Source organism: Passer domesticus, chromosome 1 (genome assembly GCF_036417665.1).
Source record: "Passer domesticus isolate bPasDom1 chromosome 1, bPasDom1.hap1, whole genome shotgun sequence".
In the NCBI taxonomy this organism is placed as follows: domain Eukaryota; kingdom Metazoa; phylum Chordata; class Aves; order Passeriformes; family Passeridae; genus Passer; species Passer domesticus.
The window spans coordinates 148,392,668-148,409,188 of NC_087474.1; the positions used below are offsets into that span (position 1 = coordinate 148,392,668).

A 16,521-nucleotide genomic window follows, 5' to 3' on the forward strand; every position below is an offset into this window, starting at 1 on the left:
TCATGTTCCTCAGAGAGATTTACAAGGCTTTAGCTTTTGTGTTGATAAGGCATCTTTCAATGGGAAAAGAACCCATGTCACGCGCAGAAGTCACCACAAATATTTCTCAGCACAATTATTTCTGATAATGCAGTAAATAAAACAGCAACACCATGCAAGAACATGGAACCAAAGGCTGAAGAGAAGTAAATTATTAGTATTTACTGTCACAGTAAGAAACTCAGTCAAAAAATTGATGTTTCCCTATACACTAATCACCACTGTGTAATGAAACCAAGAGTTAAATTGTCCCTCCCAGCCATTTTCAATCACTAATTACATTTCAGAAGCAAACTTCTCTGAACACAGTATTATTTTTCAGAGCTTAAATGTTCCTTTGGTATAAATTTAATGTTATTTTGGGAGAAAATAAAGTAATTACATAATTTGCTCAATTTGATTAAAAACCCAAACAAACAGAGCAACAGATTAATGTCAAAGCAAAACAGCAGTGGTGGTCTTTAGTTTATTTTATGAACCACCACATTAAATCACCACTAAAGTTCATGTTGAAGGAATTAGGTCTTAAGAGAAAGTTCTTCTAAATCCAAAGGAAATACCCTTTGTAGTACATGTAAGAACATAAAGTTTATCATGGCAAAAAGCCCTGCTGAAAGCTTACAGGAAAATATTTCTGTGCTACCAGACAACCACAAGAGACAATTTTTAAGTTGCAAGAATAGGATGTTTCCCGTAGCTTTGTGCAGTTATTAGAATTTCCATCCTAATATTTTGGAGGTATTACAAAGTATTCAAGTTTTGTGCTTTATTAAATTAAACAGAATTAGGCAGACAGAATAATAAATTTTTGTCTGATTACAAGAACTTCATTATCTATGTCAACATGATTAATTCCAGTTTACTGCTTTCTCTTAGATGGATGCTACTGGGATGCAAGTTGCTGTTGCACTAGATTAATTTTATTTAGGAGATCCTGGGTACTCATCTGTGTACATGGCTGAGATGCTTTCCAGCCCTTCCCTCTTCCCTTCAGCAGCTGCAGTCCTCAAGGAGAAAAATGACACAACTTCATAGAGAGAGGGAAATGTGTAAGCCCAAATGAAGGCTTTACAATAATGTCATTAGTGGGTTCAGCCTCAAAGGCATTCTAAACAATAATTTCTCTTTTACATCATCTAGGTACACTAACTAATGCTCCATAACATATGTATTCTATAAAAAATCCTTTCCACAGTTCGGAAGCAGAGCCAAGTGATGTCAGGCATGGGGTACCCCTGCTAGCTCATGACAGCAAGCATCCTCCCATTCCAGCTCTCCCCCTATAGCAAAGCCTAACCAGTAATGACTGCTGTGGGTGTCTATTTTTTGGTGTCATTGCAGAGTACTAGGGCAGGGCACCTGGGCCCCTGGCACTCCTCTTACCAGCAAACCTAAGCTCTTGAGAAGGGCTCTACCCAGTAAGAGATCTGTCAGCACTCAGCTGCCCGCAAGCCCCTCTGAACATCCCTGTGAAAGGAAATCAAAACACATTAAAAAAACTGAATGTGTGGTTTATTATATTTAAGATGCTATTTGCCTATAGTGTTTAAATATCTCTGTCACACAGTTATCAGTAAATGAGTGTAATTTTACATGTTCAGTATTTTGATACACAGTACAGGACTACAAGTGTGATAAAGGAGCATGAGAAATTAATATTTCCTTGATGCACTCATCAAACCTTGCAGCACCACTTAAAAGCTCAGAGTAAGGACTCAAAATGCAGTATTACAAGCACTACTAAATCAACCAAGAGACATACCTATATTAAACATTAAGAGAAACAAAACAAATGACACAAAGGTTTAACATTTAAGATTTGATACAGGATTAAAATACTAATATTTTTAATGTCCTGGCTTCAAATTAATAAATATAAAAACAATATAAAAATATACACCAGTTGATAAAAGGATGCACTGAGTAAGGTTAGAAAGCTAAATTTCACTTTCAAACGTATGCAGGTATGTCTTTAGGGAGAGGATTTCTGTGTAGCTGCGGCTGGTCTTTCGGAAGAAGTCCAAGCTAGTGAGCTGTTCAATGTCACGGACACGCGCAGTGTGCATCTTAAGGAGATCTTCAACCCACTTTGACTCATCCTCTGAGCTCTGGAGAAAAAAAAACCACAAACATTTATCACAAGTCTTGTCAAAAATCATCTCCAAAAGCAAATGCAACTTGTCTACACATTTGTTCCAGATCTGAAGAATCTCTGTGCCTTATTCAAAAATTAATAAGGTAAATTAATTCCAAGAAAATAAATTTGACACCGTAACATGTAAGATGAATCCTGCAGTTTTATTTCATTACCCATTTTAGGATGGGGTTGACACAGACCATAATCATCTGGAAAAAGCTAGCCTCAAGCTGCAGGTGTTTCAGAAGAACAGCTATAGGTTTTTAGATGATCCACTGGTCGCTCCATGTTTTTCTATCTCACAGAAGGAACTCCATATTAATCACTTTTGATTTACCAAAGCCCAAACTCTAGGCTGTTTGACTTTGAATTCTACGCCTACACATTATTCTCAATTGACCATCACAATATCTAACACAGTAATATTTTAGTATTTCCATTTTACTTTTAGGGGACCTTTACAACTCATTACACAGCTGAGACAATGGTTTATGTAGGTACCTAAAAACTCCTGTGATTGGAACATACATATTATTCACTGATAGGAAAATGAATTTCACCAAGCGCTTCCTGATACAAAGAAAAAAAAAATCAGGAAGGTCATGCTGCCAGAGTGTTTGGGGTCAGGTTGTGTTCTCTTAGGGGACAGCTGCTGCCTCATGCCTTGTGCCAGTACCAGCACATGTTGGAGTCATCCACAAACTAAAGCAACTTGCAAACACACCAGAAAATCAGCCCTGCAAAACACTGCAGTGACTGGCTGTTTGTGTGCCTTAACCAACATGTGCCACGAGCATTGCACCCAGGCCTGGGGAAGGCACAACAGGGCCCAGACATGGGAAAAGGACAAAGCAAACAGGACTTTTCCCCCTTTGACCCCTCTGGCTGGTACCTGTACACCACTGCTGGGGAAGAAAGGAATGGTGGGCTGTATCTCAGGTATTTAGACTTCATGTGTGTGACTATTCCTGAAATGAACCCTTTTCCTGACTGTCTCAGCAATGTCCCCCTACCAAATGGTCCTCTCATAGATCAAGACTAAACTCCAGCAATGCCAGAACCTATCCAGTGCAGTAGCTGAGCCACAGAGCAAGAAGTGGGTCACTGACAAAAGGCAGGGGGATGAGGTGATCGTTTGCACAGAGAGGACACGAAGTCCCAGACAGATCACAGCTGGCTGCTCTAAAGCAAACGTCCGTGACCTAGTCAGAACCTGTTTGGTTCAAAGCTCTCAGCCCCAAACCAGCTTTCCTGTCCTACCACTAACAACCTGAGCACCAAAACCAGGTCTGGAACAAGAAAAGAGAGATGCAAATTAAGAGAGAAGAGGAGGGAGTGCGTCCGGCTCACTCCCTTTTGCCTGCAGTGCCGTGCTCTGGGGATGCCACCTGGCAGCCTGCAGCCACAGGAAGCCCCTGCTCAGCCTCCAGCCTGGCAACCAGGAGTTTGCAAACAGGCCTCAGCAGGGCTGCCAGCCCAAATGCAGCCACTGTGACATTTCTGCTTTCTTCAGGCCTTTCTTCTGAGCAGGAAATCTGCAGAGCTCAAAAGAAAGTTATGAGCGAGCTACAAAGTTCACTTGAATACAAGCATTTTGCAAAAGATCTGCAAAATGAATAAATCACAGGATGGGGAGGCTTGTTTAACCTAGTTCAGCAAGATAGCACTTGCATGACTCCAGAAAATCAATCAACTGATCTATTTTATTTTTTCCAACACACAACCTGCCCATGAAGCCTCATGCCCGCCTACAAGGATTTTAAATATAGTGATCAACTAACATAGTTGATCACAAGTTGAACATTGTTATATTACCATATAACAATGAATGAAGTGTATACATTTTAAATGACAGCTTTCTCCAGCTTTAGTGCTTAGTCTCACCTCAAAAATAAGGAGAGTTTTAGAAGGAAAAGCAACAATTAAAAACATGGAGATAAATAGGAAGAGGTGATCAATTATGAGGCTAACACAAAATCCAGTGGAAAAAATACCACATATTCTGCACAAGAATCTCTCTGAATATCAACTGGAAAGCTGAACATGATGCGTGTAGACAGGTGGGAACTGACTAAGGAACTGACTTATGCAAAGAAACTTAAATGTTTTGCTGAAAGACAAACAGTGGCCTGGAGGAATTTTCTGGTAGTTTCTAGGGTTCCTTCAACTTTGGTCTTCGTTGACTTAGATTTTTTGTAATGTTTTCACACTTGCTTCTTGTGCCAAGGTCATTAGTTGCTAGCAAAACCCCCTACAGCTGGGAACTCCTGTCAGTGCAGAGGAAGACAGGAATAGCACAGTGGAGCGTGCAGATGCAGGAGCTCTCAGGACAGAATGGAATTGGGTTATCCAAATTGACAGGCAGAAGAGAAGGACCTGAGTGTACCAGTTGTGCATGAATGTGGGCCACTATTATAACACAGCTATGGAAAAAGCAAATTATAGGTAGTATCAGAGGAGTTGTGTCCAGTGGAAAGAAAACCATTTTCATTTTGAGATCTACGCTGCAGTACTTATCATTCATGAAAAAAAAGATTAGACTGGATGAAATGAGTAGGAATCTCTTCTACCAACAGTCTCATCCTCTCTTACAAGAGCAAAAAAGATCCTGGGTCTTCTATGAATAGAGGGAAGTTATTTGCCTTGAGATTCATCATAAATCATCTCTAGGGTAAATCCCAGAGAAGGGCTATTTAAGACACAGAAAAATGTTGACATAAGAATAAACGGGCATAACCTCACCATGAATAAACACCGCTTAGAAAAGGAACAAATTCAGATGAGAAGAGTGGTGGTGTTCTTCAACAGCTGTGTGAAGAGAATGTGTGTACAGCTAGAGCAGAGCACAGGGAAAGCTAATATTTCTTCAAATCTTAAAAGAAAACGGTGGAAAGGGTAAGGTAAAATCCCTATATTATCCCACACATTTCATCCATGAAGTATGGTGAGGTTTTACACAATCACTTCTTTGAACAAATAAGATGGAACACCATGTGCAAAAGCAAGGCTGATGATGGATTTCATTAGCAGAAATTTGCCTAACTGTATTTTCATTCAAGAGCAACATTTAAATATTTTGGAGTGGTTCTTTGCTATATAGAGGCATGGGCCAATATCTGCTAATGACATTGCAGAAGCACTGAAGATTCTCTCAAACTGTAAATACATACACTATATGTATTTGCAAGTAAGCATGACTTACAGAGAAAGGTGGTTTGAAATGAAAGAAATCAAATGGCTGGTTTGAAATATAAGAAATCAAAGACTAAAAGAGACCATTATTGTAAAGACATCATAAAAAATATTGCAGCTTTTTAAGAGAACTATGACACACAATATAAGGAGGAAAAAATAGATTACTTTGTCATAAAATTACATATGGGCAGAGTTGCAGCACAGAGACACTAATAACTACCAAAATAGTAATTTCCACATCACTAACTGGATCTTGATTCAGAGAAAAGCAGTCCAGGAAAAAGCCGCAATGCAATATATGTAGGACTTCCGAAGACTTCTGGTGAAAGACATCTCTGCCCAAAACAGTTGAGATCCAAACAGGGCCAGACCTGCTCAAGAGAGAGGGATACTTCTCTAAAAGCATGGGCCCTGAAAGCAAGCAATGTTTGATGAATGAAAAAGAATCAGTGTTCAAGGTCAATTGTGCTGGTTGGAATAGTTGGAATAACTATTTCTGCTTGTAGCTGGAACAGGAGTTTTAACTTTTTTTTGCCAATACAAAATTTATAACATTAATGCATTCATTCAGGAAACGGTTATTTGATGAGTGAGAAAGAAACAGTGTTCCAGGTGAATTGTGTACAGAGTTGAAATGACTATTTCTGCCTGTAGCTGGAATAGGAGTCTTAACTTTTTTGCCAATACAAAATTCATAACATTAATGTGTTCATTCAGGAAACAGTCTCCTGGCAGCCCATAGTGAAGTGTCTGTGTGCAGGAATCCACACAGCTGTGTAATGGGAGAACAAGTTCAGGCGGAAGGACAAGTCTAAATACAGCTGCCTGGGAGCTCTGCTGTCCTTGCAGAGTGCCAGAGCCCACGGGGGACCCAACACCCTCCTGCCACACCATCAGCTGCCAAGTGTGCACTTTCTGCAGTGCTGGCCAGACCAAAGCCTTCATTAAGATTCCTACAGTAGAGGATCTTGCATCCTAATGGAAGATAGAAAAGACCCCAGGAGGGTATTTGGCCATCTCTGTAATAAGAAGACAAACGTTTCCCTTGAATCAAGGTGTTCTGGAAGCAGCAAGAACTGGAACTCTACCCTTGACAGGTTATAGCATATACTTTCAATACTGTGTGGGTTGGATGTAATCATGCTGACTGATGCACCCAGACTGCTGTAGCAGACAGATTGCACTGTATCTGCAAATGGAAACTGACCTCCATAAAAGACATCAGGCTGGGTGCCAGCCCAGTATGTTTATACATTCAGCCTCCCCCCAGTCTGCTCTGAAGTTACACTGACAAAATGTAGAATCCTACAGGCAAAAAACAATACTGCCACCCTACTGTATGTCAGTTCTTCCAGACAATTTTAGGTGCAGTAATAATTCCATACTTTTGCTGCTATCATGGAGGACTGCTTTTGTCTAATGAGCTACTGCCACTTCAACAGAGGCACAACCCTGTGCTTCCCATTCCACACATTAGTGAATGCTTGCTCCTAATTGTAACGGGCTTCCACATGTCTCAGGGACATGTTTACCATGGGCTGCAGCAGTGCAGCTGAACTTACATTGCAGCTCTCATCGTTGTCAGGCCGGTGGGGAAGGATGTATGAGAGAACAGAGAGTGGTCCATCACACTTGTCAGCTGGCTGAGTGAAATCTAAGCAGCTGGTTATGATGGCATAGTAATGCGTCGGAACAGGGATTGCACTGCCTTCCACAAACCTGGGGGAATAAAGCAAATATTTATCCACAAGGGATGAACTTGTTTGGAAGAAGGTTACACAAATGACATGGTCTTTCCTCTCCTACGTGTGAGGACGCACATACATTGTTGAAATGTGTTTGATTCCTGAACATTACTGAAAGTGAGCATCCAATCAGCTCACACTGTTCTACTGAAATACCTCATGCAGTGCTGAAAGGCTTCTTCAGTTCAGAGACATAGAGAGAATGCATTACTGAATTAACAAAAGACTTGAGCATATAACTCAACAGCACAGCTCCTCCTCCTTCTTAAATTCTCCATTAGTAAGGAGAATTTTAGGGACAATAGACTATGTGGAACCAAATTCAACTTTGTCTTGAGGATGAAAACAATTTCAAAGTCAAGGTGAACAGTTAACTGTTGAATTGTCAAATCCTTATTTTAACCACTGTCCAGAAAATTATGTCTCCTCACAAAAAATTAAATAATGTGCAGGTAATTAATTGTTTAAGATAAAGTCATCACTAAGAGAAGCAACAGCAAAGCAATTTAAAGACAAATTCTTACTGTTTTATTTTGTCAGGTGTGTCATGTAAGCCATCATAGTCATAGTCAAAGATTGGTCCACTTATAACATTGACTCCATTTCGTTCAGTGGCATATCTCTTCACCAAAACCCTTTGGAAATAGTTCCATACCTCTGTGGGGGGAAAAAAAACAAAACCAAAAACAAACAAACCAACCAATCAACCAAAAGTAATAAAAAAAACCCCAAACCCAAAACAAACAAAAAATACCCAACCAAACAAAAACTCCACAATACACCAACATTTGGATAAGTCAAAACATGTCAAGATTATAAAGTTTTTTCTTCCTCAAGATAAAAATCCAGAGGATAGTATTCATATGACAGTAGGGGAAATGAAAGACTAAGCATTACAGAGTTACTGCAGCTTCATTCCGTTTTGTCAATAAAGCCTATTCAGACTTTGTTCTCTGTTGATTTTTTCCCCCAACCAGTGATAAAGGAAATACATGCTACTACTCCCAGGACAGCATTGCCATAGGCCTTGCACAGAGATTCTGCTGCTCCTTCTCAAGCTGTAAAAGCAGCTATTCACAGGTTTTTGATATCTCTTTAAACACTGCCTTTGTTTTTGTTTGCTTACAGGGAACTGTGCTGAGGTGGTGTGTTTAGGGGGTTTTTATTAATCTTAAAAAGCATACAGTACAGTAATTTAAGTCTAAACCCAAACATTTTAAAAGAAAGAGAAATACAAATTCATTCAGTTAAATTCTCCTTTGATATAAAATGTTTAACTTCTAAACTAGGTGCCATCAAGGATGACCACAGTCATGTCATTGCAGCAACCTTTGGGAAGAGCATGATAGACTCTCTCCCACCATGTCCTCATGAAAAAGTTAAGATTCTTGCAGAGATGGGAAACACACTAGAACCTCCAGTGCTATTCTTTTCCTTTCTATTTTAACTAACAGAAGTGTGGGTTAACCACCCTTCCTTTTCTTCTTTTCCTTTCTATTTTAACTAACAGAAGTGTGGGTTAACCACCCTTCTCAGACTTTCAAGAGTTCAACTCTTGTCTTGCCAGCTCAGACCATTAAGTCCATGGCTCCCTGCAGCTGGTGGCAGTGACAGCCTTAGAAAGCCCCCTTGAACTCCTTGTTCTAACACTGCTCAGTGGCACACGCAGTCCCAACTGGGGCTGATGCCCAGAGCCCCACCAGCAGTGGTTTAACAAGAACCCCAGCCTAATCACTCGGCAATCCCACTCCTCCAGCTGCTCACTCCTCCTTTGCACGTGCTTTATCAATAAACACAGTCCAAAAAAGAAAAACACCCTCCTGTCCCACTGACTCAAGTTTTGTATCTAAATCAGACTGCAGCTCCACTTCCCACTGCAACCACCTAGAGAGCAACACCAGGGCAATGAGGGGCCAGCCCAAGGATATAATTTTTGGAACTCCAGCAAAGCAGGAGCTGCTTAAGCCAGTCTCACTATAGAAAAAATGGACACAGAACTACTGCCAGCGGGGACAGAATGGGACAGTGAATTATAAACACAAAGCAGAGCAGGGGAGCTCTGCAGCCAGCACTGCCACCAGAGCATAGCACTGCCACCTCCTATTTTACCTGTCATGGAAAAAGATCCATATAATAAGCTTATACTTGGCTCTCGGCACTGCAACCTGTACACATGGAGTGGTTTGTAATTCCCCAGGAATGACATTAGTACCAGAATTTTTTGTAAGGAATCTTTCACCCACATGTGATGAAGAAGGCCACTAGACAAAATGAGCTGCTAGAGGTGGGTTGTTCTCCTGTGATTAGCATTTCAGCCAAATACTATGATTAACATTAACATTAAGAGCATTTTTATGAAGTGATTCAGGAGTGGGAAATTCCCAATAATTTTTCACTCTTTAATCAGTCAAGTGCTTTTGCTCAAATTTCCAGCAAACATCACCACTTGGTCCTACACAGAGGTTTTCCAGTTAAAAACACTCTTTTCTGGTTAAAAAGGAAAAGGCTCCCATAGGCTTTGATGTTTATCCAAACCTCTCTGGCCTAAAATCTGAATTGGAAATCTCACAACAGGCTCTTGAGATTCTTCCAAGTCTTGTCAATCCCTGCCAAGCCAAAAATGCCACCAGAATAGCCTGATGGTTTTCCTACCTCTTGGCAAGACCAGAGAGAAAAGGGATGTGCAGACAAAAGAAATGTTAGTAATATAACCCTGCAGCACTGAAAGTTTCAGTCAGGTTTAAATCATCCCTCATTTTCCATAAATTGGTTTTCTTGTCTTCTTCTTTTTTTTTTCTTTTTTTTTCTTTTTTTTTTTTTAATAGGTAATAAATATGTTCAGTCTCCCTTTAAGGGCATGGATAGAAAGATAAAATATAATCACTTGTCCCTGAACTACAAAATACCAAGGGCACACTCCCAGGCTTATGCACACTCCCAGGCTCCAGTTGTTGTCTAAGTATGTTCTGCACTAGCTTGGGCTACAGAGAAGAGAATCTGAATGGTCTTACAGAAAGTGAATTACTGTGGCATAAAGCACAACTGCAGACCCACAGCACAGCTGTGCCCTTACATTAACCCAGCACCAAGGAAAATAAATCTTTCTTAAAACTTAAGCCTCTCTTGTGCTAATCTGCCTGCCCATACCAAGGACTATACAAGTGCCCACAGGTACTAGCTGCCAGCTACAGGTAACAGAATTTAATGTTCTAAATTTCTCCTATCAATTCGTTCCATAATCCAACACAAAGTTAAAAAAGAGAGCTTCCTGGTAAAGAGAAGCATAGTCATGGAAAGAGCACTTACTTTTGAAGGCAGGATACATTGGAATGATATTTGTTATTAGAAAAGCATCATATTTTGCTTCTGCAGAGGAACTTAATTCTGAAAACAGAGAAACAGAAAAATATTAATAATATGAAAGAGGAGAATTTCAGAGAATACAAAAATGTTTTGAAAATGGCTTCAGAGATTAACCAAAGGGAATATTGTAATCTAAACAACAATCTGATTGTTATATTCAGAAGTGCACACTACATACACAAAATATGTCTTTAATGTCACAGCTGAAGATGGAAAGGAAGAATTTTATCTTTGCTTCAACTGTCAATCAGTTCAAAATATTTTCATATAGCTTATCTATTTTTGCTGTCTTAAAAGGCAGAAAGTTTTGCAGAGTTTTATAAAAGATGCCAACAATTTCTTGGGAGAGAATTCTTGGGATTATCTTCTAGCTCTGAGCGAGCCTCTGCACCAGTAAGTCCATTTCAGAAATCCACCATAAAACATTTCAGCCACTGAGTGAGGAAGACAGAGCAATGAAGTTCAAAACTGCGAGTCAGTTGTGCCCCTTCAACATTTACTAATCTCAGAAGATCACAGATATAATACTGAAGAAAAGCAAGTGAATGAGGAGAATTGAGGATGCCTTTTTTACACAGGTTTTCTACTATCACTATTCTATAGGGTCGTAGAAACTTTTACAGTATGCAAGAGTCTAATTTGGATTTATAAATTAAAAATATGTTTATCTTACTGGTGTTTGACATCAAAATTAGTCTGTTTATATCTGATGGGGTTTGCCTGAAATATGTTCACACCAAAGTTTTCCCTAACAACACAAGAAAATTACAAAATCCCTAGGTACAAAAAGCTATCTAAACTTACGAGGAGGAAAAAGGAATCCATAGGAGAGCTGCTTGTCGCCTCTGTAGGCAGCACAGCTCTGGCTGTTTCCTGGAGAAATGCGGAGGTCGGGCCTCACACAGCTGGCCAGGTGCTCCGGGACACCCGATACCTCTGCCTGCATTGAGGAACATGACACAACAAAAAATGTACTTTCAGCTTTGACAGATAAAAGGAAAGTAGGTCATACTGTGGACAGGCTACACAGAAGGCCTTGCATGCAGTAAAATAAACCACTTGGCTGTACCACCAAATCCTGCTCCTGCATTGCTGCACAGCTCCTTCTTCAGGGAGCAGAAATCCCCATGGGAGAAAATTCAAACCAACTCATCACTCACAATAAAACAAACCCCCATAGAAAAAAACTTAAAAATAACACAGGAGAAGACATACGCAACCCTTCCCCTTAAAACTATTCTCTCATGAAGGAAGTAACAGAATTTGGGCATGATTTACAATGTACTTTGACATAATTTCTCGTGGGAAGATTTCTCACCAGAAAAATTTCCTGGGGAAAGGAAATTTTAGGACTTCAAGAACACATATACAAAAGAAATTTTCCCAAAATTTTTTCCCAAGTGCATTTCAAGAGTAGAGAGAACACTAACCTGCTTGGAAATAGTGTAGGATGTCCACAGAGGCATCAGGAATGTTTCACTATAGCCACTTTCAAAGTCGTGGTGATGCAAGATATTGTATTTTGTGCGGTACAGTACTGCAGGGCGTCCATATAAAAGATGCTTGTCTAAAAATCAAAAGAAATTACATTTACATTTATTACTGAAAATCTTATAGATAAAAAAAAAAAAAAAGGGAGACTGGCTTTCCATCAGATGTTGATTTTTTCAGTGATAATTAATGGGATACTGACCCCGAATAACTACTAAGGAAATCTTTGGACAGAGAGAGAACAAGAAGTCTTCAACTGTTCTGGCTGTGATCCCTGTTCCAGGTTCACAAGCACCTTTAAGGATTAAAAGTCCCTTCTACACTTGAAAGCTTGTTTGTGTCACAGGATGGAAAGAGGGTGTTTTTTCAAAAAACTGCAGACTCTTCAACGACCTTTGTGTCCACATGTCATTCACACAAGAAGTGATAAGCACTTTCTTTTCATAGCTTTAAATCAGTCCCCAGTCTATCATTCCTGCCACTCTTCAGTGGACTTTCTCTCCTTTCTATGTTTTCTGTAATGACTGTCTCAGAAGGGAGTCAAAAGTGGTCACTCACTCAGAGTAGTTTTTTCCCACTTAACTGATATAGATTTGTTCTGAAGATTGATGTGCTATTTTTTGTCTGTAATATCAAAGAAACAAACTAATTAAAAAACCTTTTCCTAACTTTGACTACAAAATGACACCTCCAGCTCTGTAAAAACAGCCCTTCTGTCCTGTTGATAAGTTATGGTTAAATGTCCTTAGATAACTCTGACAAGCTTGCTTACAAAAAGACAAAAACATTGAAAGGGATAGAAGAAAAATAAATTTCCTGGATAATCTTGCATTGTCCCGTACAGTCCATTGAATTTGATAACCTTTTGGCAAACACACTTGGCTTGCTTTTGGAAATTAAAACATAGAAACAAGGAAAGTGGCCTAACACAGTTCCCAGGCAGGCATTTAACCTGAAAGAAAGGGCATGTTTTATTAGTGCTTGGGTACAAACAGAGGATGTTTTTATAGGGCGCAAGGAAAAAAGTAGGAAATGCCTAGTCTGAGGATAAAGATGATAAACTTGCTTATTCAAGAGAAGCTGAAGTAATCTTTTTCTTCTCCCTATGAATATCAACATGGTGCACCATGTTGTAAAGTGCACCATGAAGGAAAACAAAACTTGCATGAAGCACAACTGCTTGTTTAAATAAGGACATATCATGCTATTTAGCAGAGAACTGATAAATGAGCAAATGCAACTGGTTTAAATGCTTACATCTTAACATACACCAAAAATACTATTTTTATATTACTGCAGTGAAGAAGAATGAAAACCAGAAACCAAAATAAGTATGTTGAGATTTGAACTACAACAGTGAGGGTGTTTTTTCCTGATGCCATGAAGTGCCACAGTGAAGAGTAGCTCTTCATTAATTGGGAAAATCAGTATAACAAGATGAAAGCTGCACAAAGGCAATTTAACTCACAAAGAAGAGGACTGTGGTCACCTTTAGAAACTAAAGGATAGGCTGCATTGCCTGTTCACAACAGAGAAATTGAAAATACTTTCATAAGAGAATTAAAACAAATCTCCTTAATCATCTGAACAACGCAATTTGAGGCATCTCAAAAAAATCTATGCCTAAACTGAAAGCTTCAGAATTTGCTAATTTGGACGATTGTTATGGTAAGGGAAATGCTGTGAATTGTTATGCTGTACTCGATCACCACTGTGAGAAGGAAAACTCTGCTTTGGTGAGCGTTTCAGTCAGTAGTGCTGCTCAGAAAAGCAGCTCCCATCCCTTCTCCTCTGTTCTTATTGCCCCACTTAAACCTGGACCACGGCCCTGATGCAGCTGAGAGTGCAGCCACACAGAAGTCAGTGCTGGCACACTGCAGGAACTAGTGGCCAGGAGAGCTGGGAATGCTTTCTCCTGGGAGAGGAACAGAATTGCACTGAGCAGCCTGAACTAGCAGAGCAATTGTTTCACTGTGTAACCTGCACCCCAAGAGCCAAGCATTAAGACTCACTCATGGATTGTTAAAGCAGCTGTAGCATCCTTTCTAGGTGAAACCTAAGCCTGGATAACTATGGTAAAACCCAGCCTGCAAATGCAGTCTGGTTTCTTCCCCATTTACAGCCCGTAGCTGAACAGAGTACTGCCTCATGCACCCTCTCCTTTCCTCTTGTCTCTGCCTTCACATCTGTGCTTAAAACTTCTAGAAGTGATGGAATGGAAGAGCTAAAACTCAAATTACTTTGAACAATACTTTAGTCCTGGTTCAGCAAAAGGTACTGTGTACTTTCTCAAGGGAGCAGCACTTGCCCATGAATCTCATGTGTGTCTGTGGGCTACCTTGACAGATACTCAAAAAGACAGTTTACTACACATTAATTAAACCACACCACAAGTTGCCCTGGTATTAATGATGAAAAGTAATTTACAAAAGAAAATTAAATCAGCTTTCATTAACTGAGGCACCAGGCTCTTACCTTCTGTTCCTTTTACATGAAAGCGCTTGTTGAGTTCATCCAGCTTGTTCTTCTCAAGAACAGAAAAAAAGGAATGAGATTAGGACCACTGGATCTTGTTTTACTAGCATCTAACAAAACAAAACTAGTGCTATAAGACAGTGAGCATTTTCCTGTCTCCTCTTTCACAAAAACATGTAATTTTTTCCAAGGGGGCACAAAGACTTCACAGGAGGGACCTGGGAAATTCTTACAGATCAAACCCTCTCAAAACAAATAAAATGGCTACAAGTTTACCAAAAATACCACTAATAGTGGAGGCTTCCACAGATCCTACACACCTACCTTATCATCACATGTACATCCTATATCAAAGTCTGATGCAGAAGGTAGAGCTACAGGATACAGTGGTTTAGCAACTTCATCTGGCACAGTTGGTTTGTAAACATTGGCTCTCAGCAGGTGATTTAAACTTCCATGGGTGCCATTATTGGGAGCAGGCTTTAATCCAAGCAGATCTATGAAAGCACCAAGGAAAAATGAATGGTGGCTCCAAGCATATATTCAAGTGCAACTCTCTTGAGCCAACATGTTTCTTAGTAATACTGTTTACACTCAGCATGTTAGTAAAAGCTTTTAATGTAATAAAAACACTATTTTTTTTGTCCTAATCATAAAACTGTACATGTTGCATGAATACTGTCTTTGGCTTTATGACAAAACATTAATTTACATCAAGACAGTGGAAAAGTTTAAAACTGGACAAAGTTTTATTATAACTACTCCTTCAGCTTCCAGTGCAAACCTATGGTTCATGTGCTGACCTCACACCAAGCATCTGCAACACAGTGATTTCTAAATAAGGGCTAACTACTCTTTAGGTATTACATGTCTGGGGAAAAAAAAAGTCAATTACATCTTTGAAACACCTTAAAGTTTTATTGTGAATTACACCTTGAAAGTTTTATTGTTCTAGAAAATCAGTACTAAAGAAAGGACCCTAATGAATATCTGTATACATCATCAGATTCTTCTTCACAGCTTCACTACAAATTCAGGAAACAAAAGCAAGCAAGGAAATGCCATAGAAAACTAAGTGATCAACCTGAACTGTTGCATGAGAGCTGCAGATACAGAAGCAGTCTCTGAACAGAAATCTCCTTCCTAAACAACTGAGATGTGGACACCACACATTGTAGAGATATCCATTTGATCTCTGTCAAGCTGCAAACACCAAAACTATAGTAACCCCCTTCACTGGTCAGCTCCAGAGCAAGCTGAGACCCCTGAGAAGTGCCTTCAGCCTTCCTGGCAAGTGCTTGGGAAAGGGGGACTAGGGAAAAAAAAACACTGAGAGGAAGTCAGGGCATAAGCTCATGCTTAAATGTGCCTAAATGTAGCCCTGTTAAAATAAGTGGCTGCTTTTACAACTTCTTAAGCAGGCAGCTTACCACACATGACGTTGTAAAGTTCAATGTTTTCAAAAGGAGGCACTTTGGTCTTGTACTTGAAGGTAGGGCCATAACCTATAAAGACAGTCTTTAAAAAAAGAAAAAAAAAGAATATGAAAGAAGAGCATTAAAATTTAGGGGGTTTTCACTGAATATTTACATTTCAGAGACCTTCAATGACCCTCCCAGACATTGTTCATACCTGCATGCTGTTTATCTTGTTGTCATAGCCATGGTCTCCATGAAAGAAACATTTTCCTGTTGGTTTCTTGTAAACATCCATGGCTTTCCTAAATTGAAAAAGCATTAGAAATTCTCCTCAAAGGTGGCTGACCTGACAATATCCTTCTGGGCAGGGAGGATAAGGATACAGGGCAATGCATTGTAATAATTTATCTTTCATAAGGAGCAGTAGTAGGGACTTGCAGGCTTATTCAGCATCCTCAGGGTTTCTCCCTCTACTCCCACTCTAAGAAACAACTCTTATTATTGATAAAAACTTCAGTATCTATTATTTTCTCAGATTTTCTCATATTACAATCTCCTGCAGACTGGAGGTGTTGGACCTCCAGTCCAACAGAGGCTGCTCAGAAAGCACTTTTGTGATGTTACAATGATGCAAATGTCATACAATGCTATAAAGTGC

General features: G+C 39.6%; 1 protein-coding gene across 8 annotated transcripts in view; it reads right to left on the reverse strand.

Moving 5' to 3' along the window:
• Window positions 1-1,534: 1,534 nt before the first annotated feature.
• The window catches only part of ENPP2 (ectonucleotide pyrophosphatase/phosphodiesterase 2), a 71,790-nt gene continuing 56,803 nt past the window's right edge, over window positions 1,535-16,521 (reverse strand). For 6 of the 8 annotated variants that reach the window (XM_064395543.1, XM_064395599.1, XM_064395568.1 and 3 more), the window contains exons 16-25: window positions 16,078-16,165; window positions 15,876-15,963; window positions 14,770-14,942; window positions 14,446-14,497; window positions 11,910-12,046; window positions 11,284-11,419; window positions 10,423-10,500; window positions 7,641-7,773; window positions 6,934-7,090; window positions 1,535-2,147 (exon numbers count right to left, since the gene is read on the reverse strand). In XM_064395543.1, the coding sequence (XP_064251613.1) occupies window positions 1,977-2,147; window positions 6,934-7,090; window positions 7,641-7,773; window positions 10,423-10,500; window positions 11,284-11,419; window positions 11,910-12,046; window positions 14,446-14,497; window positions 14,770-14,942; window positions 15,876-15,963; window positions 16,078-16,165 (1,213 nt within the window). In that variant the 3' untranslated portion in view covers window positions 1,535-1,976. The remainder of the gene's footprint in view (window positions 2,148-6,933; window positions 7,091-7,640; window positions 7,774-10,422; window positions 10,501-11,283; window positions 11,420-11,909; window positions 12,047-14,445; window positions 14,498-14,769; window positions 14,943-15,875; window positions 15,964-16,077; window positions 16,166-16,521) is intronic. The other 2 variants (XM_064395551.1, XM_064395573.1) reach the window with 1 other exon arrangement.